Raw genomic sequence first — 26,785 nt, forward strand, 5'->3', positions numbered from 1 at the left:
AACCCCAAAATGAGTGATGAAAGGGTGCTGGTTTAACCCTTAACTGTCGTGACGCCAGGGTGAGGGCTCATCAATATATACTTGTCCTATCGCCACCCATCCCAAGAACGATAGGGAGGAATAAAAGTTTGTCCACAAACGGAGATTCAGAAAACTGTAGGAAACTTTACTGCAGATTTCATGCAGAGGTAAAACAGGAACAGTCTTTACATATGTAAAGTCTATGAGGATCCTGACAGTTGGTTGGGACCTTGTTCCGCTGGATTTAGGGGATTGGTTTTAGGTCCAGCAGTCACGCAAGCTTTAGCGGGGATTTGATTTAGTAACTCACGGTTAGTAAGTTGATCGTTTGTTAGGCTTCAGGCCTTGTTTTGTCTTATAAGTCACACGGATCTCCTCTCTTTGCTAGTCCGGAACCCAAGAGAGCGAGGATTGGCTGGCAGCTCCCTTTTATGGGCAGGGGCTGGCCTTGAGCTGATTGGTCCATCCCAACTGTCAGTCCTTTACACAAAGGATTAAGGTAGAACAACTACTCATGTGACCTGGAAGGTCCTTTAGCATACCATACCAGTAGAAACATTAGTCATGTGACCTAAGGTCCTGCAGACACTATATAGATCAATACATTACACTAATTATATACATGTAACACATAAAATTTAAGAACAAAGAGGTGACTAGGGATTATCTCAGCAAGCGGACTCCAACGGTACCAAGGAACTCTGACTTTGGGGACCCAGCACACAAGGTACAGTATGAAATACAGTACCGGGACACCACAAATTTTAAACGGGGATCAGGAAAAAGCAAGTATTAAACACATTCTTCTACACTGTATTCACCGAGGAAAATAAAATGCCAGGTGAAATACAGCGAGACAAGGTAAATTCCCCTGTACAGGTCCCCTGCCTAACCCAGGAAGAAGTACAGTGCCGCCTACAAAAAAACAAGATAGACAAATCACCAGGTCCAGATGGCATTCACCCCCGAGCTCGAAAGGAATTATAGTAATGTAATAGACAGACCCCTATTTTTAATATTCAGGGACTCTATAGTATCAGGGACTGTTCCCTAAAGGGACTGTTCCCTAAAGGGGTCAAAGGGTGACCCAGGAATTATAAGCCTGTTAGTTTAACCTCTGTTGTTTGTAAATAGTTTGAGGGTTTTCTAAGGGATGCTATTTTGGAGTATATTGATAAAAATAAATGTATGACTCCATATCAGCATGGCTTTATGAGGGATCGGTCCTGTCAAACTAACCTGATCAGCTTTTATGAGGAGGTGAGCTCCAGACTGGACCACGGTCAATCGCTGGATGTCATATATGTGAATTTCTCCAAAGCATTTGATACGGTGCCACATAAAAGGTTGGTGAATAAAATGAGAAGGATTGGGCTGGGGGAAAATGTGTGCAAGTGGGTAAGTAACTGGCTCAATGATAGGAAACAGAGGGTGGTTATTAATGGTACTTATTCTGATTAGGTGACTGCTGCTAGTTGGGTACCACAGGGGTCAGTCTTTGGTCCTATTCTATTTAATATATTAATTAATGACCTTGTAGAGGGGTTGAATAGTAAAGTAGCAATCTTTGTAGATGATACTAACCTCTGCAAAGTGGTCAACACAATAGAAGACTGTGCACTGTTACAAATGGATCTGGATAGGTTGGAGGTTTGGGGATGGGAAGTGGCAGATAAGGTACAACACTGATAAATGTAAGGTAATACACATTGGGAAGAAAAATCCGGGCTGGGATTATGTATTAAATGGGAGCACACTTGGGACGACTGACATGCAAAAGGACTTGGGAGTCTTAGTTAAAGGAGTAGTCCAGTGGTGACTCAGTGATTTACAACTTATCCCCTATCTTAAGGATAGGGGATAAGTTGCAGATTGCGGGGGGTCCGACCGCTGGGGCCCCCCGCGATCTCCTGTACGGAGCCCCAACAGCCCGCGGGAAGGGGGCGTGTCGACCTCCGTACGAAGCGGCGGCCGACACGCCCCCTCAATACAACTCTATGGCAGAGCCGAAGCGCTGCCTTCGGCAATCTCCAGCTCTGCCATTGAGATGTATTGAGGGGGCGTGTCGGCCGCCGCCTCGTGCGGGGGTCGACACCCGCTATCTCGGAAGAGAGAGGGGGCCCCGTACAGAGAGATCGCGGGGGGGCCCCAGCGGTCGGACCCACCGCGATCTCAAACTTATCCGCTATCCTTAGGATAGGGGATAAGTTTTTCACCACTGGACTACCCCTTTAACAGTAAATTTAGCTGTAGTGACCAGTGTCGGGCAGCTGCTGCCAAGGCAAATAAAATCATGGGGTGCATCAATAGGGGCATAGATGCCCACAACAAGGAAATAATTCTACCGCTGTACAAATCACTAGTCAGACCACACATAGAATTCTGTGTACAGTACTGGGCACCAGTGTACAAGAAAGATATAGTGGAGCTGGAGAGGGTTCAAAGACTGGCAACCAGAGTAATACGGGGAATGGGAGGTCTACAGTACCCAGAAAGATTATCAGAATTAGGGTTATTTAGTTTAGAAAAAGGAAGGCTTAGGGGAGACCTAATAACTATATATAAATATATCAGGGGACCGTACAGAGATCTCTCCCATGATCTATTTATATCCAGAAAGGTATCTACAACAAGGGGGCATCCTCTACGTTTAGAGGAAAGAAGGTTTCTACACCAACACTGACAGGGGTACCTTACTGTAAGAGCAGTGAGACTGTGGAACTCTCTGCCTGAGGAGGTGGTCATGATGAACTCGGCAAAAGAATTTAAAAGGGGTCTGGATGCATTTTTGGAAAATAACGACATTACAGGTTATGGATTCTAGATCTATAGGGACAGAACGTTGATCCAAGGATTTTTTCTGACTGCCATATTTGGAGTTGGGAAGGAATTTTTATCTCTAGTATGAGAATTTTTTGCCTTTCTCTGGATCAACTCAGTAGGGACTCATTAGGGATATAGGTTGAACTTGATGGTCTTTTTTCAACCTTATGAACTATGTTACTATGACCTCTCCACAGATCTCACCATCCTTACCACTGAACTCACCGCCCTCCCTTTGTGACATCATCATCTAACCACGCATAGATCAATTACATAGACTTCCCTAATTCTGTTTTACATAAATGGCTAAATTATCATTTTGTAAATGACTTGACACAAATTTCAACCAACCTCCTACATGGACCGTGTGACCTCATTGCCCCCACACAATCCGGTTACAGTTCAAGCTGCTGAAGAGAGTTCAGAAACCCCATGATGATTGCTGGAAAACTTCACACTTGAACTAAATGAATACAAATTATTTATCTGCGAATAGAAGACCATGTTCACACAATGACATTTCCCAACGAAATTGTGATGGCCCAGTATTTGAGGTGTTACCCCCTTCTCCTTCTGTCCTGTCAGGCTGCCTCTTTCAGTGTCCCCAAGGCCCCCCTGCACTTGTTTCCCCATTATAAATATGTTTTACCATGTAAAGAGTTCTAAAATGTAATGTTGCTTTAACCCATTAATGACGAGCGCCGTAAATGTACGTCCTGGTGAGTTGGTACTTAACGCACCAGGACGTACATTTACGTCCTAAGCATAACCGCGGGCATCGGAGCGATGCCCTCATCATGCGCGGCAGGTCCTGGCTGTAGATCGCAGCCAGGGACCCGCTGGTAATGGCGGACACCCGCGATCCCGCGGATGTCCACCATTAACCTCTCAGATGCCGTGATCAATACAGATCACGGCATCTGCAGCATCGTGGTCACTTAAATGGATGATCGCATCGCCCGCAGCGTTGCCGCGGCGATCCGATCATCCAGGAGGGAATACGGAGGTCCCTTCACCTGCCTCTGCGGCCTTCCCGGCGTCTTCTGCTCTGATCTGCCTTTCCGCAGACCAGAGCAGAAGATGACCGATAACCCTGATCAATGCTATGTCATACATAGCACTGAACAGGATTAGCAATCGAATGATTGCTATAAATAGTCCCCTATGGGGACTATTAAAGTGTAAAAATAAAAGTAAAAAAATAAAGTAAAAAAAATGTGAAAAACCCCCTCCCCCAATAAAAACATAAATTGTCCCATTTTCCCTATTTCACCCCCAAAAAGTGTTAACATTTTTTTTTTTATACATATTTGGTATCACGGCGTGCGTAAATATCTGAACTATTAAAATAAAATGTTAATGATACCTTACGGGGAACGGCGTGAACGTAAAAAAAAAAAAAGTCCAAAATAGTTGCTTTTTTATAACATTTTATTTAAAAAAAATTAATAAAAAATGTATTAAAAGTTTTATATGAGCAAATATGGTATCAATAAAAAGTACAGATCACGTCGCAAAAAATGAGCCCTCATACCACCGCTTATACGGAAAAATGAAAAAGTTATGGGTCTTCAGAATAGGGGGATTTTAAATGTACTAATTTGGTTAAAAAGTTTGTGATTTTTTTTTTTAAAGGCAACAGTAATAGAAAAGTATGTTATCATGGGTATCATTTTAATCATAATGACCCAAAGAATAAAGAACACATGTCTTTTTTACCGTAAATTGTACGGTGTGAAAACAAAACCTTCCAAAATTAGCAACATTGCTGTTTTCTTTTTAATTTCCCCACACAAATAGTATTTTTTTGGTTGCACCATACATTTTATGGTAAAGTGAGTGATGGCATTACAACGGACAACTGGTTGCGCAAAAAACAAGCCCTCATACTAGTCTGTGGATGAAAATATAAAAGAGTTATGATTTTTTGAAGGCGAGGAGGAAAAATCGAAAACGTAAAAATAAAATTGTCTGCGTCCTTAAGGCCCAAATGGGCTGCGTCCTTAAGGGGTTAAGAGTTATACCATGTAATATATCATGTGATTGTTACCCAGGAGGTACCAGTGACCAGGTGATCCCAAGAGTGACCTATGGGATCCCTGCTAGTCTCCCCCATATGAGCCCTGGGTGGAGCTTTTCTCTCTTTGACCTCCGCTCTTCTGATAAGCTGAGGTCCAGTGCAGTCGTGCCTAGTGTATGTGTCCAGAGTGTTGGAGCCACCATCAAGTCAAGTAAGATAAAGTCACAGCTTTATGAGTCAAGTAAAGTCATTCCATGTGACTAAAAGTGAAGTTTTAGGGGTGGGCAATTAAAAGTTTTTTTTTTACCCCAGACTTTAGCCCATGGAGATGCCCACGACAAGGAAATAATTATACCGCTGTACAAATCACTAGTCAGACCACACATAGAATACTGTGTACAGTACTGGGCACCAGTGTACAAGAAAGATATAGTGGAGCTGGAGAGGGTTCAAAGACAGGCAGCCAGAGTAATACGGGGAATGGGAGGACTACAGTACCCAGAAAGATTATCAGAATTAGGGTTATTTAGTTTAGAAAAAGGAAGGCTTAGGGGAGACCTAATAACTATGTATAAATATATCAGGGGACCGTACAGAGATCTCTCCCACGATCTATTTATACCCAGGACTGTATCTATAACAAGGTGCCATCCTCTACGTTTAGAGGAAAGAAGGTTTCTACACCAACACTGACAGGGGTACCTTACTGTAAGAGCAGTGAGACTGTGGAACTCTCTGCCTGAGGAGGTGGTCATGGTGAACTCGGCAAAATAATTTAAAAGGGGTCTGGATGCATTTTTGGAAAATAACGACATTACAGGTTATGGATTCTAGATCTATAGGGACAGAACGTTGATCCAAGGATTTTTTCTGATGCCATATTTGGAGTTGGGAAGGAATTTTTACCTCTAGTATGAGAATTTTTTGCCTTCCTCTGGATCAACTCAGTAGGGACTCATTAGGGATATAGGTTGAACTTGATGGTCTTTTTTCAACCTTATGAACTATGTTACTATGACCTCTCCACAGATCTCACCATCCTTACCACTGAACTCACCGCCCTCCCTTTGGGACATCATCATCTAACCACGCATATACCAATTACATAGACTTCCCTAATTCTGTTTTACATAAATGGCTACATCATCATTTCGTAAATGACTTGACCCAAATTTCAACCAGCCTCCTACATGGACCGTGTGACCTCATTGCCCCCACACAATCCAGTTACAGTTCAAGCTGCTGAAGAGAGTTCAGAAACCCCATGATGACTGCTGGAAAACTTCACACTTGAACTAAATGAATACAAATTATTTATCTGCGAATAGAAGACCATGTTCACACAATGACATTTCCCAACAAAATTGTGATGGCCCAGTATGGGAGGTGTTACCCCCTTCTCCTTCTGTCCTGTCAGGCAGCCTCTTTCAGTGTCCCCAAGGCCCCCCTGCACTTGTTTCCCCATTATAAATATGTTTTACCATGTAAAGAGTTCTAAAATGTAATGTTGCTTTAACCCCTTAATGACGAGCACCGTAAATGTACATCCTGGTGCGTTGGTACTTAACGCACCAGGACGTACATTTACATCCTAAGCATAACCGCGGGCATCGGAGCGATGCCCTCATCATGCGCGGCAGGTCCTGGCTGCTGATCGCAGCCAGGGACCCGCTGGTAATGGCGGACACCCGCAATCCCGCGGATGTCCACCATTAACCCCTCAGATGCCGTGATCAATACAGATCACGGCATCTGCAGCATCGTGGTCACTTAAATGGATGATCGCATCGCCCGCAGCGCTGCCGCGGCGATCCGATCATCCAGGAGGGCAGACGGAGGTCCCTTCACCTGCCTCCGCTGCCTTCCCGGCGTCTTCTGCTCTGATCTGCCTTCCCGCAGACCAGAGCAGAAGATGACCGATAACCCTGATCAATGCTATGTCCTATACATAGCACTGAACAGGATTAGCAATCGAATGATTGCTATAAATAGTCCCCTATGGGGACTATTATAGTGTAAAAATAAAAGTAAAAAAATTAAAAAAATAAAGTAAAAAAAATGTGAAAAACCCCCTTCCCCAATAAAAACGTAAATTGTCCCATTTTCCCTATTTCACCCCCACAAAGTGTTAAAAAAATATTTTTTATACATATTTGGTATCACATTGTTCATAAATATCTGAACTATTGGGGGGCGTGGCTTGGCGCCGACCAGTATGGCCGCACATTGAGATGGCTCCTGCTCCGCTGGCCCCTGAATCTGCTTAAACCTTTGCTGGTGATTCTGCATTCCTATGGGGAGGAACTCCCGCCGCTCCCGGACCACTCCTGCTGCTGCCCGGCTGCTTTCTGAGACCCCCGGTGGCATTAGGCGCTTTCTACAGCCGACCCCGGCCTCGGCGCCTTCTTCACGGTCCGCCACTACGGGCCCTGCGCAGGGCCTGCGCTCCCGCTCTGAGGGACGTACCTCCGTGCACCGACGTGTTCCTCTACCAGGCTCCCTGCTGCCGCCGGAACCACCAGGGACCTCGTCTCCCCTGCTGCAGTCGGCCTCTGATACTCCGGCAGCTTCAGCACCCCGGACCCGGTCGTCTCTGCACGGCGCTGCTGTGCAGCTTACAGACTCTTCAGTGCCTGCTGTCGGCCCTTCTGCTCTCCTGCATCGAGACCCGGCGGTGAGTGAAACTACTGTGCCCTCAGACCCTCCACCTGTAGCTGAAGGGGATTGTTTGCCTTCCTCTCCTCCTAAGGGACCGGAGACTCCTTCTTGGGCGTCCTTGGTGAAGGGCCAGTCAGCTTTCCACCATAGTCCACAGTTCCCTGCAGCTGCTCCCTACTGTTCAGCCTCCCCCTCACCGAGCTCTCCTGTGCTGGGAGCCAAGCTGACCTTCTCTGGGCCTATCAGTCAGGACAGGTGTCCCTCTCCTCCTTCAATCCCTCCTTTTTCTGCCTCATCGCTCCCCCTGGCTACCCATCCTTCTGCCTCTTGCTCACCCAAGCCGCAAAGGCTCAGACAGGGCACGGCGATGTCCTCTGGTGCCCCCCAACTGTCCCCCCTGGGACCGCCTCCTCTCTCTCCTGGGCTGGAGATGCCTGCCCAATCTGGGGCTCCCCCTGGATCCTGGGATGCCCTCTCTGATGCTGGCCTCCCATATTCGGGCCACCCTGTGCCCTCTCCAGCTCTGCCAGATCTCAGTCAGCTACTCTCCCAAATTCCTACTAAAGAGGACTTTCGGCTTCTCATTGCAGAGGTCAAGGATGCTTGCCGGGCGGAAATTGCGTCCATACGCCAGGATCTACAGCATGTCTCGGATCGGGTGGAGGGTTTGGAGGATGCTCATGACACCACCAGGGCGTATGTCGCACAGCTGCAATCTACTATTGCCTCTCAAACTGACTTTCTCAGTGATCTACATGCCCATGTGGAGGACTTGGACAATAGAGGGAGGCGTAATAACATCAGGGTACGTGGCCTGCCGGAGGCTGCCCGTGAGGAGGATCTCTTTCTAACCCTGGATGCCATCTTCAACCGTATCCTTGGACAACCTTCCTCTCACAAGATTAAGCTGGATTGGGCTCATCGAGCACTCCGGCCTAAGTCCACTGCAGGAGCTCCGCGAGATGTCATCTGCTGTGTCCACGATTTTCAAGTCAAGGAGGCTATCATGGCCAAGGCTAGATTACTGCGGAATTTTGACTTCAATGGGGCACCTGTTCAACTATATCAGGACTTGTCTTGGCTGACCCTCCGGAAGCGTCGGATGCTTCAACCTCTCCTGGGGATCCTCCGCTCCCATGATGTGCCCTACCGATGGAACTTCCCGTTTGCTCTACATGCCCGTAAAGATGGACGATCTGCTGTTTTACGTTCCTGCTCTGATCTTCAGGCCTTCTGCTCAACCTTGGAGTTACCGGTGCCGCAGTTGATGGACTGGGATTTGGCACCTCCACCTCCTCCTCTACCTCCTGTGTGGCAACCGGTCCGTCCCCGCCATGCTGGCCTCCAGGAGCAACCCCCCGCCCGTGGGTTGGAGGCTCCCTCCCGGGCCCCCCCTGAGATGTTGCTGAGGTCCGTTGTCCGTGCTCTGCTGCTTCTGGACTGATTGTCCCCTGATGGTGTAGAGACTACCTCCCCCTGCTGATTACGTTTCGCTTTTTCTCTTTTTTGCATAATTTTTATTGCTTTGTAATGTTGATTTCTTTGATCACTACTGGTTTAATTAGTAGCTTGTACTCTATTGCTGGGGCCTCGGAGGGGGGTGTCCATCCCCCCCTTTTGGTGGCTGTTCCTGGTGGTGAACTTCCACATCCCCCTCGAGGTCGTAGCAATGGACCGTCAATGCCTTAGTACTTGGTCCACCTTGGTGGTCTTGACCTCCGCATTGGCTTTTTGGCCAATGGTTCTCTCATTTGTGCGATGTTGTCTCCTGTTTGTTTTTTGTCATTTTGTCAGATTGTTTGTCTGTGTCCCCTTGTGTTCCCCTTTTCTCCCTTTTCTTTCTTGTCCTTTTTTCTCTTTAGGTTGCTTCTCCTGTATTTTTTCTTCTGGTATTCGAGCCCAGGGATTGCTGACTCTTCAACTCGGGGGGACCCCTCTGGCCATTTTTGTGAGTAAGTTTCCTTATGTGCATGTACCCTTCCTTCACTATCCTATACTTCAATGGTCAAGTGTGTCTCCTTTAATGTTAAGGGGTTGAATTCCCCCTCTAAGAGGCGTTTGCTCCAGAGGGAGCTGGTTGCTTTACGAGCTGATATTGTTTTTCTATAGGAGACGCACTTTGACCATTCTGGATCCTTTCAATTCCTCCATCATCTTTTTCCATGTACTTTTTCTGCTGTATCGGATAGGAAAACTGCTGGGGCTGCTATCTTGGTGTCTAGGTCCTGCCCTTTACAGGTATCTTCTTCCTTTCTAGATCCCCAAGGGCGGTATGTGGTGGTGGAGGGGGTCTTGGGTGGGGTCCCACTTTTACTCTGTAACATTTATGCCCCTAACTCCTCTCAGATTCCATTTCTACGTAGGGTACTTGCCAAGCTCCACAGATACCCCTCTTCTGCCTGGTTGTTGGGGGGGGGGGGACTTTAATCTTATCTTTTCTCCTTCTTTGGATTTGCCATTCCCTTTCAGCCGCTCCCCCTACCCCTGCCCAATTGCGCTTGGCTTCCATTTTCCGGCGGGTTGTGCGGGCCTCGTCCTTGTATGATTTGTGGCGGATAAACCACCTGACGGACCGCTCGTTTAGCTTTTATTCCCACCCCCACAAATTGCATACGTGCGTTGACTATTTTCTTGGCAACCTTCCTATGGTGCGCATGCTCTCTGCCTCTTCTCTTGAACCTATTTCCTGGTCCGACCACTGCCCTATCCTCCTCTCTTTCTCTTCCTCCCCTTCTTCTCTTCGCTCTTGCCACTGGCGGCTGAATGATTGTCTTCTTAAATCATTGCCTTCCCGGGAGTCGATTCAGGGTTGTCTTGCTGAGTATTTTGCCATTAATGAGGGTTCTGTCTCCTCTGAAGCTGTTCTTTGGGAAGCTCACAAGTCTGTGGTGCGAGGGCACTGTATTGCTTTGGGTTCACGACTCAAGCGTGATGCCTTGGGCCGCTCCCGGGAACTCCGCAAGGAAATCGCTCGTCTGGAAGCTCTCTTGCTGTCTGTTCCTTCTTTACCTACTTTACGGCGCTTGGTGGCTGCTCGGGCGCAGTTGGGTGACCTGGCTCTTCATAGGGTTGAGCGGCAATTGTTGTTTGCCAAGCAACGTTTTTACGAGAAGGGTAATAAAGCACACACAATGTTGGCCAGGCGCCTACGTGACCGAGTGGTAGCTCAGTCTCCGTCTGCTCTGAAGGACTCTTCTGGGGTCCTCCATTATCATCCTGCTGATATTTCCCGCCTCTTTGTTGATTACTATAAGGGTCTTTATTCTCTTCCTTCTCAGCTTCCATCTGACCCGGTGGAGCGTACAGCGGCTCTCGACTTATCTCTCCAGATGTGGCCTGCCTACTTTGTCTGCGGCCGATCGGGAGTCTCTTAATGCACCCATCACTGGGGAGGAACTTTTAGAGGTTCTCAAATCCCTGCCTGCTGGTCGCTCCCCGGGCCCTGACGGGTTTACATACTTGTACTATAAGACTTTCTCCTCTATTCTTATTCCTAAGCTTGTCCCTCTTTTCAATTCTTTCATGGGGGGGGAGGGGATCCCGCAGTCCTTTTTACATTCCCTGATTACCTTGATACCAAAACCCGGTAAGGATCCACATGATTGCTCCAGTTTTCGGCCTATTGCCCTTCTTAATTCGGATTTGAAACTGTTCTCTAAGGTGTTGGCAGTTAGACTCTGTGTTTTTCTCCCGTCTCTCATCCATAAGGATCAGGTTGGGTTTATTCCCTGCCGTCAGGGCGGTGACAACACCAGGAGGGTAATAGCTCTCGTTGACTTGGTCAATCGTAGATCTGAGCAGGCTCTTTTTCTTAGCCTGGATGCCGAGAAGGCCTTTGATAGGTTGGGATGGCCTTTTCTCTTTGCCACTCTTCAGAAATTTGGTATTACGGGCAATTTTTTAACTGCGCTGCGGGATCTTTACTCTTCCCCCACTGCTTCTCTTAAGCTTCCTCATACTCCCTCCCCAACCTTCCCTCTGCTGAACAGCACTCGTCAGGGTTGTCCGCTGTCCCCCTTGGTCTTTGCCCTCTGCATTGAGCCCTTGGCCGCCATGATTAGGAGGGACCCGGACATCACTGGCATCTCTTTACATGACAGGGAGTTTAAAATTTGCTTGTTTGCTGATGATGTTCTTCTCACGCTCTCCCGTCCCTTGCTGTCTCTTCCCAATCTATACAAGACTCTTCATGATTATGGGGTGGTTTCGGGCTATAAGGTGAATCTCTCTAAATCTGAGGCACTCCCTCTCAACCTTCCTGTGTCCCTTTCCACTCTCTTTCGTTCTAACTATTCCTTCAAGTGGTCTTCTTCTGCTCTTAAATATTTGGGGGTTCACATTACTTCTCGCTACTCCTCCCTCTACTCTACCAACTTTCATACGCTTTTTCGGGAACTTCGAGCCCTCTTGGAGAAATGGCGCTCGCAATACATATCCTTTTTTGGGCGTATTGCGGCGGTTAAGATGCCGATTCTCCCGAAACTCCTCTATTTTTTCGAAACGTTACCGACTCGTGTGCCTCTGTCTGCCCTTCGTTCTTTTCAGTCGGCTATTTTCCGTTTCATCTGGGATGGGAAGAGGCACCGACTCCCTATGTCTGTAATGATGGCCAGCAGGAACTGGGGGAGTTTGGCGGTCCCGGACGTGGTTAAATACTATTGGGCTGCCCATTTGCGTCATCTGGCGGCTTGGTCTTCTTATCATGCATATAACCGTTGGATGGAGCTGGAGAAGCTCTGGTTAGCCCCCATACATCCTAACACCTTTCTCTGGTCTCCCTCGGCTTCTACTGTCTCCTCTCCTCCTCTGCTCGGCCCTATGGCATTCTCTAAATATGTCTGGGGATACTGCTCTGTGAAGTTCAGACTATTTTCTCCCCTTTCCCCTATGCGTTCCTTTCTTTACCACCCTGCTTTTCCCCTGGTATGTCTTCTGCTATGGTAAGGGAATGGGGTTCTAGGGGCCTTTTCTGCTGGGCAGATGTGGTTGACCCTCTCTCACGTTCTCTCCTGCCCTTTGACCGGTTGATGAGTCGTTGGGACCTCCCCTCATCTGAGCGCTTTCGCTACCTGCAGTTGCGACATTATATGTAATCTCTGCATGGCTCCATAGTGGTGTCTTTACCTACTGAGTTTGAAAGGTTGTGTCGCGGTGGGCCTCGGGCGAGGGGACATCTCTCTGACATCTATTCCTTGCTTCTCCATCCTATCGGGGGAGCCCCACCGTCGCACCGATATATGGGTCGCTGGGAGGAGGCTCTCAACACTACTATTGCCCCCCCTCAGTGGCAGGCTATTTGGGAGAGGGCTTCTAAGGCTTCGATTTGTACGGCTTATAAAGAAACTCAGCATAAGTTGATTATGGGCTGGTATCATACTCCAGAATTATTGAATAGACTTAATCCTGATATTCCTCCTCAGTGTTGGCGGTGTGGGGTGGGACTGGGCACAGTGTTCCATATATTTTGGTCTTGCCCCCTATTGACAGATTATTGGAGAGGGGAGGGGTGCAAAGATTGCTATATGATGTGTTAGGTATCTTGGTCCCCCTGGACCCCCTTATTTACCTCCTCCATCTTTCTCATCCCTCCTTATCTAAGAAGCCTTTTAAGCTCTTCCAACATGTTGTTCTGGCTGCCAAAACCCTAGTAGCCAAGCATTGGAAGAGGACTCTCCCCCCTCCTGAGTCAGAATTGTTAGCGCGTATCCGAGAGATGCGTTCCTTGGAATTCTTGACTGCTTCTCTCAAAAATTCTATCCCCTTATTTCTTTCGGTCTGGGAGCCCTGGGATCGTTATATCCTCTCTTTCATTTTCTCTCCTCCCCCCCCCCCCTCTTCCTTCTCTTTCTCTATCCGATTTCTTTTTTGTACCTTTTGTGGTTGTTCTATGTTATACTTGTGTGTCGTTGCTTGTCTTCCCTTCCCCAATCCCCTCCTTTTTTTTTGGCAGTGGACTTTGTCGTCTTGTTATTTGTGTTTGGTGGGTTGTGGTACGTGGATGCCCATGCATATGAGTCCCATATGTTTTATGTTATGCCCATGGTAGCATCATGGCTTTGTGTCGGAGGCTTACTTTAGTTCGTCTAGGGTATAGTTGTGTGCCTCGGCAGTTCTTTTTGTTAGGGTCTGATCCCTGTTCTGCTACTTGTTGCTGGGCCTCGGCCCTGGTACTGTTCTTAATACCCGCGACAGGCGTTGGGCCTGGCTGCCGTGATGTTTCTTACTTACTTTGCTTTTGTATTACTGTAACTGCAAAACTTCTTAATAAAAACTACAGTTAAAAAAAAATATATATATATCTGAACTATTAAAATAAAATGTTAATGATACTGTATGGGGAATGGCGTGAACGTAAAAAAAAAAAAGTCCAAAATAGCTGCTTTTTTTTATAACATTTTATTTTAAAAATATTAATAAAAAATGTATTAAAAGTTTTATATGAGCAAATACGGAATCAATAAAAAGTACAGATCACGACACAAAAAATGAGCCCTCATACCACCGCTTATACGGAAAAATGAAAAAGTTATGGGTCTTCAAATTAGGGGGATTTTAAACGTACTAATTTGGTTAAAAAGTTTGTGATTTTTTTTAAGGGCAACAGTAATAGAAAAGTATGTTATCATGGATATCATTTTAATCATATTGACCCAAAGAATAAAGAACACATGTAATTTTTACCGTAAATTGTACGGCGTGAAAACAAAACCTTCCAAAATTATCAACATTGTGGTTTTCTTTTTAATTTCCCCACACAAATTGTTTTTTTTTGGTTGCGCCATACATTTTATGGTAAAGTGAGTTATGGCATTACAACGGACAACTGGTCGCGCAAAAAACAAGCCCTCATACTAGTCTGTGGATGAAAATATAAAAGAGTTATGATTTTTTGAATGCGAGGAGGAAAAATCGAAAACGTAAAAATAAAATTGTCTGAGTCCTTAAAGGGGTAGTCCAGTGGTGAAAAACTTATCCCCTATCCTAAGGATAGGGGATAAGTTTGAGATCGCGGGGGGTCCGACCGCTGGGGCCCCCTGCGATCTCTCTGTACGGGGCCCCGGCTCTCCGCCGAGATAGCGGGTGTCGACCCCCGCACGAGGCGGCGGCCGACACGCCCCCTCAATACATCTCTATGGCAGAGCCGGAGATTGCCGAAGGCAGCGCTTCGGCTCTGCCATAGAGTTGTATTGAGGGGGAGTGTCGGCCGCCGCCTCGTGCGGAGGTCGACACGCCCCCTTCCAGCGGGCTGTCGGGGCTCCGTACAGGAGATCGCAGGGGGCCCCAGCGGTCGGACCCCCCGCGATCTGCAACTTATCCCCTATCCTTAGGATAGGGGATAAGTTGCTCACCACTGAATCACCACTGGACTACTCCTTTAAGGCCCAAATGGGCTGCGTCCTTAAGGGGTTAAGAGTTATACCATGTAATATATCATGTGATTGTTACCCAGGAGGTACCAGTGACCAGGTGATCCCAAGAGTGACCTATGGGATCCCTGCTAGTCTCCCCCATATAGGCCCTGGGTGGAGCTTTTCTCTCTTTGAGCTCTGCTCTTCTGCTAAGCTGAGGTCCAGTGCAGTCGTGCCTAGTGTATGTGTCCAGAATGTTGGAGGCCTCAAAGTCCAGTCCTGCAGCCACCATCAAGTCAAATAAGATAAAGCCACCGCTTTATGAGTCACGTAAAGTCAGTCCCTGTGACTAGGGTTGCCACCTTTCCCTCAGAAAAATACCGGTCATGGGTGTGGCTATGTGGGGGTGGAGCTACAAAAGGGGAGGGGCCAGATTGCACAGGGGCTGAGGGATCAGGGGTTTAAGAAATGGCATGGGGGATGGGAGGGGGGTTTAAGAAATGGCATAGGGGATTGGAGGGATACAATATATATGCCGGGGGAGTTTTCCTATATCGCACAAAAAATTTTACATTTAGAGAATACCTACCAAAACCCTATTTATGCCAGCGGCGGCGGTAGTGGTGGTGCGCGACAGCAACGCTGGCTCTCTGTGATGACGAGTGACGTCCCCCTGCGCAACGTCAGATAAACAGGCTAATCAGACAGTATCACATATGACAGATTTAGATGCACAGGCTCAGCTCACAGTATCACACATAACAGGATTAGATACACAGGCTCAGCAGACAGTATCACACATGACAGATTTAGATGCACAGGCTCAGCTCACAGTATCACACATGACAGGATTAGATACACAGGCTCAGCAGATAGTATCCCACATGACAGATTTGGATATACAGGCTCAGCTCACAGTATCACACATGACAGGATTAGATACACAGGCTCAGCAGACAGTATCGCACATGACAGGATTAGATACAGAGCGCAGCAGATAGTTTCACACATTAAATCAGTGTTTCCCAACCAGGGTGCCTCCAGCTATTGCAAAACTACAACTCCCAGCATGCCCGGACAGCCAAAGGCTGTCTGGGCATGCTGGGAGTAATAGTTTTGCAACAGCTGGAGGCACCCTGGTTGGGAAACACTGCATTAAATACACAATTTTGCAGAGAGGTCTCACCAGTCTCTTGTCTTCACTTTCTCCTTTCCCCGGGCGGCTCCAGGTTAAGGAATGTCCAGGGTTGAGGAGGAATGGGGTGGGCAATTATTTATCCCATGGGGCCACATGAGAAACTAAAAATATTGTGGAGGGCCGGGTAGTTGTCCCCCAGATCAGGCAGCATAGTTGTCCCCCAGATCAGGCAGCATAGTTGTCCCCCAGATTAGGAGCATAGTTGTCCCCCAGATTAGGAGCATAGTTGTCCCCCAGATTAGGAGCATAGTTGTCCCCCAGATTAGGAGCATAGTTGTCCCCCAGTTTAGGAGCATAGTTGTCCCCCAGATTAGGAGCATAGTTGTCCCCCAGATTAGGAGCATAGTTGTCCCCCAGTTGTCCCCTAGATTAGGAGCATAGTTGTCCCCCAGTTGTCCCCCAGATTAGGAGCATAGTTGTCCCCCAGTTGTCCCCCAGATTAGGAGCATAGTTGTACCCCAGTTGTCCCCCAGATTAGGAGCATAGTTGTACCCCAGTTGTCCCCCAGATTAGGAGCATAGTTGTACCCCAGTTGTCCCCCAGATTAGGAGCATAGTTGTACCCCAGTTGTCCCCCAGATTAGGAGCATAGTTGTACCCCAGTTGTCCCCCAGATTAGGAGCATAGTTGTACCCCAGTTGTCCCCCAGATTAGGAGCATAGTTGTACCCCAGAATAGGCAGCATAGTTGTCCCCCAGATTAGGCAGCATAGTTGTCCCCCAGATTAGGCAGCATAGTTGTCCCCCAGATTAGGCAGCATAGTTGTCCCCCAGATTAGGCAGCATAGTTGTCCCTCAGATTAGGCAGCATAGTTGTCCCCCAGATTAGGCAGCATAGTTGTCCCCCAGATTAGGCAGCATAGTTGTCCCCCAGATTAGGCAGCATAGTTGTCCCCAGATTAGGCAGCATAGTTGTCCCCCAGATTAGGCAGCATAGTTGTCCCCCAGATTAGGCAGCATAGTTGTCCCCCAGATTAGGCAGCATAGTTGTCCCCCAGATTAGGCAGCATAGTTGTCCCCCAGATTAGGCAGCATAGTTGTCCCCCAGATTAGGCAGCATAGTTGTCCCCCAGATTAGGCAGCATAGTTGTCCCCCAGATTAGGCAGCATAGTTGTCCCCCAGATTAGGCATCATATGTGTCCCCCAGATTAGGCAGCATATGTGTCCCCCAGATTAGGCAGCATAGTTGTCCCCCAGATTAGGCAGCATAGTTGTCCCCCAGATTAGGCAGCATAGTTGTCCCCCAGATTAGGCAGCATAGTTGTCCCCCAGATTAGGCAGTTTACCCCCCCCCCCTACACTCACACACACACACACACATATATACACAGACACATAGAGACACAGACACATATATACAGACACATATAAACACAGACACATATATACACACAGACACATATATACACACAGACACATATACAGACACATATATACACACAGACACATATATACAGACACATTTATACACACACACACACATATATATACACAGACACTCACCCGCCCTGTGCAGCAGAGGGAGACAGGATACACGGCCTCTCCTCCTCTCCCCTCCCTGCTCTGCCTATGGAGGGTTGTAAGACTGCACGGCAGAGAGAAGGAGGGGGAGGGGGAGAGAGGAGACAGGAGGTGCACGCCCCCTCCCCAGGACTGTACAATCTCTTCCTGTCATCGCACGGAGCTCTCCCTGTCACCGGCTGTTGGTGTCAGACCTGGGCATTGTACGGCCGGTCATGAAAGAAGTGCTCTTCTGGGGATGCTGCTCCGTCCGCCCCTGTCAGTGAATGAAAAATACCGGCCATTGCATGGCCGGTATTTTTCATCCAAACTTACCGGTACAGCCCGGAATGTAGATGAAAATACCGGCAGGGTGGCAACCCTACCTGTGACTAAAAGTGAAGTTTTAGGGGTGGGCAATTAAAAGTATTTTTTTTACCCCAGACTTTGGCCCATGGATTTGCGGTCGACCCCCCCCCCCACCCCACCCACAAACACACACACACAATCATCTACTTATCCCCTATCCACAGAATAATTTAATTTTTGCGACAGTACTCCTTTAACCCCTTAAGGACCCATGACGTATGCATACGTCATCACACCCTGGGTCTTAAGGACCCATGACGTATGCATAAGTCATGGTCTTTTCCTGGTCTCCGCCGCTCACCCGGCGGAGATCGGAAGCGGATCCCTGCTGAAATCCTTCAGCAGGGATCCAGGGCAAACGCCGAGGGGGGCCATGTTTGCCCCCCATGTCGGCGATCGCAGCAAATCGCAAGGGAAATCACCCTTGCGATCTGCGGCGATACCGGGCTGACCGCCCGGTAATTTGCATGATCCCGTCTGTCACAGACAGCCAGGACCATGCTAAAGTATAGGAGCGAGGTGGCAAGCCAGCCACCTCCTCCTATACCCCGCGATCCGTCGGTTAGTTAACCGACCAATCACAGGGGGGGGGGGGGCGGTTACTTCCTCCCGCCCTGCCCGGCCCCTGGAAGTCCGGAGAGGACGGGAGGAAGACCGTAGGACGCGGCGGGGGACGGGGGAGTACCGGGGCCCGGCCCCGGTACTTACCTCGTCCCTGAAGACCCGGATCCCGGCGATGAAGACAACGGCGACAGGTGAGTGGATCTTCAGCCACGGTCGGGCCCTTTACAGCAATGCACGTCGCCGTTAAGTGACATGCATTGCTGTATTGGGACCCTGTATACTACAACTCCCAGCATGCCCAGACAACCCTTGGCATCTGGGCATGCTGGAAGTTGCAATTTTACAACATCTGGAGGTCCGCAGTTTTGGGACCACTGTGCCCTTCCAGATGTTGCAAAACTACACATCCTCAGCATGCCCTTACTGTCCAGGCATGCTGGGAGTTGTAGTTCTGTAACATCTGGCCCTTCAGATGTTGCAGAACTACAGCTCCCAGCATGCCTGGACAGTTTTGGCATACTGGGAGTTGTAGTTTTGCAACATCTGGAAGGGCACAGATTGGGAACCACTGTATTAGTGGTCTGCAAACTGTAGTCCTCCAGATGTTGCAAACTACAACTCCAAGCATGCTGGGAGTTGTAGTTCGGCAACATCTGGCTCTAAAGATGTTGCCGAACTACTACTTCCAGCATGCCTGAGAATGTTTGGGAGTAGTGGTTTTGCAACAACTGGAGGCACACTGGTTGGGAAACATTGTCTGTTTCCTAACTCAGCGTTTCCCAACCAGTGTGCCTCCAGCTGTTGCAAAACTATAACTACCAGCATGCACTGATAGACTGTGCATGCTGGGAGTTGTAGTTTTGCAACAGCTGGAGGTCCCCCCCCCACCTGTGAATGTACAGGGTACATTCACATGGGCAGGGGCTTACAGTGAGTATCAGGCTGCAAGTTTGCGATGCAGCAAATTTTGCGCGGCAGCTCAAACTCGCAGCGGGAAACTCGCTGTAATCCCCCGCCCGTGTGACTGTACCCTAAAAACACTACACTAACACAAAATAAAATAAAAAGTAAAAACACTACATATACACATACCCCTACACAGCCCCCCTCCCCAATAAAAATGAAAAACGTCTGGTATGCCACTGTTTCCAAAATGGAGCCTCCAGCTGTTGCAAAACAACAACTCCCAGTATTGCCGGACAGCCGTTGACTGTCCAAGCATGCTGGGAGTTTTGCAACAGCTGGAGGCACCCTGTTTGGGAATCACTGGCGTAGAATACCCCTATGTCAACCCCCAATGCAAATCCCTAATTCAGGCCTCAAATGCACATGGCGCTCTCACTTTGGAGCCCTGTCGTATTTCAAGGCAACAGTTTAGGGCCACATATGGGGTATCGCCATACTCGGGAGAAATTGCCTTACAAATTTTGGGGGGCTTTTTCTCCTTTCACCCCTTATGAAAAGGTGAAGTTGGGGTCTACACCAGCATGTTAGTGTAAAAAAATACATTTTTTACACTAACATGCTGGTGTTGCCCTATACTTTTCATTTTGACATGAGGTAAAAGGGAAAAAAGCCCCCCAAAATTTGTAATGCAATTTCTCCCGACTACGGAGATACCCCATATGTGGGCGCAAAGTGTTCTGGGGGCGCACAATAAGGCCCAGAAGGGAAAGTGCGCCATGTACATTTGAGGTGATTTGCACAGGGGTGGCTGAATGTTACAGCGGTTTTGACAAACGCAAAAAAAACAAAACCCCACATGTGACCCCATTTCGGAAACTACACCCCTCATGGAATGTACTGAGGGGTGCAGTGAGAATTTACACCCCACTGGTGTCTGACAGATCTTTGGAACAGTGGGCTGTGCAAATTAAAAATTTTGTACAGCCCACTGTTCCAAAGATCTGACAGACACCAGTGGGGGGTAAATGCTCACTGTACCCCTTGTTACGTTCCTCAAGGGGTCTAGTTTCCAAAATGGTATGCCATGTGGGGGTTATTTTGCTGTTCTGGCACCATAGGGGCTTCCTAAATGTGACATGCCCCCCCGAGCAAAATTTGCTCTCAAAAAGCCAAATATGACTCCTTCTCTTCTGAGCATTGTAGTTCGCCCGCAGTGCGCTTCAGGTCAACTTATGGGGTACCTCCATACTCAGAAGAGATAGGGTTCCAAATTTTGGGGGGTATTTTCTGTATTAACCCTTGCAAAAAATGTGAAATTTGGGGGGGAAACACACATTTTATAGAATTTTTTTTTTTTTAACGTATGCAAAAGTCATGAAACCCCTGTGGGGTATTAAGGCTCACCTTATTCCTTGTTACGTTCCTCAAGGGGTCTAGTTTCCAAAATGGTATGCCATGTGGGGGTTATTTTGCTGTTCTGGCACCATAGGGGCTTCCTAAATGCGACATGCCCCCCGAGCAAAATTTGCTCTCAAAAAGCCAAATATGACTCCTTCTCTTCTGAGCATTATGGTTCGCCCGTAGTGCACTTCAGGTCAACTTATGGGGTACCTCCATACTCAGAAGAGATGGAATTACAAATTTTGGGGGGTATTTTCTGCTATCAACCCTTGCAAAAATGTGAAATTTGGGGGGAAACACACATTTTATTGAAATTTTTTTTACAGTTTTTTTACATATGCAAAAGTCGTGAAACACCTGTGGGGTATTATGGCTCACTTTATTCCTTGTTACGTTCCTCAAGGGGTCTAGTTTCCAAAATGGTATGCCATGTGTTTTTTTTTTCCTGTTCTGGTACCATAGGGGCTTCCTAAATGCAACATGCCCCCCAAAAACCATTTCAGAAAAACGTACTCTCCAAAATCCCCTTGTCGCTGCTTCCCTTCTGAGCCCTCTACTGTGCCCGCCGAACACTTTACATAGGAATATCCATTTTCCTTACAAGCAGAGAGCTTTAAAGTTAGAAAAATGCAAAATGTTCAAATTTTTCATAAAATTTTGGGATTTTTCACCAAGAAAGGATGCAAGTTACCAAAAAATGTTACCACTATGTTAAAGTAGAATATGTCACGAGAAAACTATCTTGGAATCAGAATGATAACTAAAAGCATTCCAGAGTTATTAATGTTTAAAGTGACAGTGGTCAGATGTGCAAAAAATGGCCGGGTCCTAAGGTGTAAAATGGCTGGGTCCTTAAGGGGTTAAGAGAACAGACAGATAATTCATCACCATTCTGGAGAAATAAATGTTTTTGGTTTGTCAGTGACCAGATGGCCCTGTCCAGCAGTGATGTGACCGGTCCACCCTCTTTATCTCTCCAGAACAGACTTACAGGAAACCTAATCTTTGCTTAGGTCCAAAAAACGAAGCTGCATCAGTGGCCTGTGTGCTATACTAAGCTATATCAGTGTTTCCCAACCAGGATGCCTCCAGCTGTCTAAAAACTACAACTCCCAGCATGCCCAGACAGGCTGTCAGGGCATGCTGAGAGTGGTAGTTTTGCAACAGTTGGAAGAATCCTGGTTGGGAAACACTGAGCTATACTATTAGGGCTACCATCAGAAATGTTAAGCCCGGACCCTTACACAGCTCAAGACCCCCCGAGTCTTCTGCTTCTGTGCTGCTGCTGCTGCTGCAAGGGGGGGCACAGCAGGGTGCTGGCAGACAGCAAGCAACTTTGGTCACTGGGCATGGACCCCCCTGTATAACTGTCAGAATAGACTGATGGCTGGACCTCACAGGCTTCTATACTTGGCAGACAGGAGGCCATCAGCTGGCTTCTTGTTGCCATGGCAACCATCCGGACCCCACAATGTCACCCCGTGGGTCATCCCTTCCCCCGTCAATCCTAAAGATGCTGTGGTCAGTACTGTCTCAGTGCTGGGTATATACCAGTGTACAGGTGTGCTTTAATTATAGGGATTTCTAGGGTGAGTCCAAGGGATAGTTTGGGGCAGGGGTCAGCCTTTTTAGGGCGAGTGCTCCGACGGCCCCTGTGGGAGTAGGGGTAGATGTGGAAGGGGTAGATGGGGCAATATGAAATGATGCATGAGGACCCAAGCATAACATTGTATCAATATTGATCTATAAGCACTAACAATATCTCAGGAATGTATATATAGATGCAGGACCCATGCATAAGTATCAACATGGTGTGTGATTAATATCCCTATTTCTCCATATTGCCTGGGCGACATCATTATAAGACTTCCATATCATGCCATTGTGGGAATACACTGCAATATGTATGACTAAAAGGTGAATAAGAATAATATTCATACAGAGCTCAGAATTATCATTCGAGCAATATCTATGATGCAAGTGCAATACTTACTATGTGCAACATATATACACGTAAAAAGCTCACATCATACGGTAGATAGGATGGTGGCCGTTTAGTTGAATATGCACTTTGTCCCTTCTATATTTTTAGTGAATATCTAATAAAGTACACGTTTTAAGTCCCTTATCCTATCCTATCAGTGCTATATATAGACCAAATCTGCAAAATATTTGTGTTTATCAACAATCAGTGCATAGGAGTAGGGGTAGAATCCCTACATATCCCTGATTGGATAATCCAGGGTCATATCACACCCTATTGTGAATGTGCAATATTGACTGTCATCCCCTAGTGCAGTGGTCTCCAACCTGCGGACCTCCAGATGTTGCAAAACTACAACACCCAGCATGCCCGGACAGCCAACGGCTGTCCGGGCATGCTGGGAGTTGTAGTTTTGCAACATCTGGGAGGTCCGCGGGTTGAAGACCACTGCCCTAGTGCATCTGACCAGTTTAGAGAAGGTCCATTTTGCTGTTGGGGGGCTTTCTAAATTTTTCCAACCATAAGGCTATCCATAAGGCTATCCTTCATATAAGATAGGGATAGGCATAAGGCTATCTTTCATATAAGATAGGGATAACCATAAGGCTATCCTTCATATAAGATATGGATAGGCATAAGGATATCTTTCATATAAGATAGGGATAGACATAAGGCTATCCTTCATATAAGATAGGGATAGGCATAAGGCTATCTTTCATATAAGATAGGGATAACCATAAGGCTATCCTTCATATAAGATATGGATAGGCATAAGGATATCTTTCATATAAGATAGGGATAGACATAAGGCTATCCTTCATATAAGATAGGGATAGGCATAAGGCTATCCTTCATATAAGATAGGGACAGACATAAGGCTATCCTTCATATAAGATAGGGACAGGCATAAAGCTATCCTTCATATAAGATAGGGATAGACATAAGGCTATCCTTCATATAAAATAGGAATAGGCATAAGGCTATCCTTCATATACATAGGGATAGGCATAAGGATATTCTTTATATAAGAGGGATAGGCATAAGGACATTCTTTATATAAGATTGGGATAGGCATAAGGCTATCCTTCATATAAGATAGGGATAGACATAAGGCTATCCTTCATATAAGATAGGAATAGGCATACGGTTATCCTTCATATAAGATAGGAATAGGCATAAGGCTATCCTTCATATAAGATAGGGATAGACATAAGGCTATCCTTCATATAAGATAGGGATAGGCATAAGGCTATCCTTCATATACATAGGGATAGGCATAAGGATATTCTTTATATAAGAGGGATAGTCCCTCTCCCTCTCCCTCTCCCTCTCCCTCTCCCTCTCCCTCTCCCTCTCCCTCTCCCTCTCCCTCTCTCTCTCTCTCTCTCTCTCTCTCTCTCTCTCTCTCTCTCTCTCTCTCTCTCTTTCTCTCTTTCTCTCTTTCTCTCTTTCTCTCTTTCTCTCTCCTCCGCTATCTAAGCTACCGCTATCTGTGACTTGGTGTCGGAGTCATTATTGACTAGCCCAGGATCCAGTGGTATACCTTTCGGATGGTATTGAGGATAAACCATGCCCTGGCGTCATGAATACAAGGGGTTGATGCCATCTGCCCTTTGCATCACACCCTTACCACATATGTATCTCTGTCTGTATATATATATATATATATATATATATATATATATATATATATATGTTCCAGCAAAGCTTCCTAATGATTGGAGATATTTGGATGACACTTGGTACATGTTACTTATATGTAAACTAGAAATATAGTAGTGTTAAAGGGTCAGAGTACTGAACTTGTTACTCTTGGGCTGCAGAGATTGTCCAGGACTTTTAAACACCCTGCCATCTGTCTGGCCAGCAGGTGCAGAGAATAGTTAATGTGGGGGATGTGAGTTTTGGAGGTGAGGTTTGGGTATGAAGTGAGGCTGAAACACAAAGTCAGGTTGTGATGAGAGGCCAGGACGTGAGGATGGGACACGAGGATGTGATGTGAGGACAGGACATGAGGATGTGATGTGAGGACAGGACATGAGGACGGGACATGAGGTTGGGTGGCGGGGTCTGTATGTGAAGTCGGTATGTAAGGTTGGGACGGTGAGGTTGGTATGTGAGATAAGGACATGAGGTTGGGACGTGAAGCAGGGACGTAAGGACGTGTGGTCAGGATGTGAGGTTGCCACAGGTTATGGAAAACTAGTGCAGAGGGATTCTTCTATATATTTGAGGTCAGGATATAAGAGTGGGTTATGAGGTCAGGATATGAGGTGGTGACCCTGCATCAGAGTTTGCCTTGGGTCCCAGGAATTTAAAGATATTTTTAGGGACAGAGTGGTAGTGGTTGTAGAGCGGTGTTCCCTATATGAGGAGTTGAAATTTTGTAACAGCTGGAAAACTGTAGAGTGATTCCTCTATATTTTTCTATATGTTCCCCTCATAACTGGCTGCAGAAATACAAAGTAACTTTTTAAAGTAAACAAGTGATGAAATACCCTGTGTTACAATGTTCCTGATTGTGCAGCTATCATTTATTACAGTACAGAAGGTAAAGGGCAGACATGTGCTGAGATGAAAATCACCGCCTACTGATTGTCATCTTTATTGGGATTCTGGATATTTCCAGGGTGAGGGATGATGGGGAGGGGGGGTCAACTTTTCCCCATGAACACCTAAACAAGTGCAAGGTGAAGTGCTCCAGAGACCTGACGTGTGTGCAGGGTGGGGAGAGGAGTGACTGTCTGCAGAGGATGGGAGGTGTCCGGCTCCAAACTTATAAGCTCACACACAACACACACTCATATTCACTACTCAGCCGGCAGCATCACAGCTCTCCCTGACCTAAAGGCTCAGCAACATGGGGCGCCAGAAGGAGCTTCTCAACAGCATCAGCGGCATGCTGCGCATCCGCAACAAGCTGATCCGCCAGGCGCTGGCCGAATGTCTAGGCACCCTCATACTTGTTGTAAGTACCTTTAATATTTGCATCATTCTCCCTCCCCTTCTTCTTCTTCTTATTATTGTTATTATTATTCCCATTATAATTGTTATTATTTTTAACATCATGTTTTTATTTTTACTATCATGATGTTACACATTATTATTTTCCATATATTATTGTCTTGTCTATAATAATAATAATTAATACATTTTATGCAGTTACTATTAGGTTTTCTATGTCTTCTTATGTTTCTGTGTAACAAATATGTTTTCTAACTCACAAAAAGGAAAAAAACGTATACATTTAATGAATGCTAAAACAGATTCTGCTGCATGCCACATGGCAAAATTAGTTTCCCATTGACTTACATTAAAAAGAAAAATGGATTAAAACTTATACGTTCTTTTCCCCATACATAATAACGTAGTTGACCAGGTTTTTGTATAGAGCTGAATTAATCGTACTGTAATGTGCACAGTGAGACAGAGACAAAAGTGAGGTGTGAACCAAGCCCTAATACTAGTATTAAATGTCGTTATATAATTGTGTCTCCAAAATCATCCTCTTCTTTTTTGGGTTGGAACATACATGCATAGAAGCTTGGATAGATAGATAGATAGATAGATATGATGATGGTCTTTTAGAGGGGTGGTCATTATACATCATATAGTGTGGAACTAAAATCCTGTTGCAGAAAATCTGGTCTGGATGAGGGATAAGTGGTGTCAGAGATGTCTGGCAGCTGCTTATCTCCCATAATACACTGCTCAAAAAAGAAAGGGAACACTAAGATAACACATCCTAGATCTGAATGAATGAACTAATCGTATGAAATACATTGGTCTTTACATAGTTGAATGTGCTGACAACAAAATCACTCAAAAATTATTAATGGAAATCAAATTTATCAACCCATGGAGGTCTGGATATGGAGTCACACTCAAAATCAAAGTGGAAAACCACAATACAGGCTGATCCAACTTTGATGTAATGTCCTTAAAACAAGTAAAAATGAGGCTCAATAGTGTGTGTGGCCTCCACGTGCCCGT

General features: G+C 46.6%; 1 protein-coding gene across 2 annotated transcripts in view; it reads left to right on the plus strand.

Moving 5' to 3' along the window:
* AQP3 (aquaporin 3 (Gill blood group)) overlaps positions 1–26,785 on the plus strand; it is an 89,234-nt gene that overhangs the window by 35,479 nt on the left and 26,970 nt on the right. The window contains exon 1 of one of the 2 annotated variants that reach the window (XM_056542736.1): positions 25,492–25,760. The exons of the other annotated variant lie outside the window; for it this stretch is intronic. Within the exon in view, the coding sequence (XP_056398711.1) occupies positions 25,653–25,760 (108 nt within the window). The 5' untranslated portion in view covers positions 25,492–25,652. Of the gene's footprint in view, positions 1–25,491; positions 25,761–26,785 lie in introns of those variants that run through there. 2 annotated transcript variants of the gene reach the window in all.

Source organism: Hyla sarda, chromosome 1 (genome assembly GCF_029499605.1).
Source record: "Hyla sarda isolate aHylSar1 chromosome 1, aHylSar1.hap1, whole genome shotgun sequence".
NCBI classification, from domain to species: domain Eukaryota; kingdom Metazoa; phylum Chordata; class Amphibia; order Anura; family Hylidae; genus Hyla; species Hyla sarda.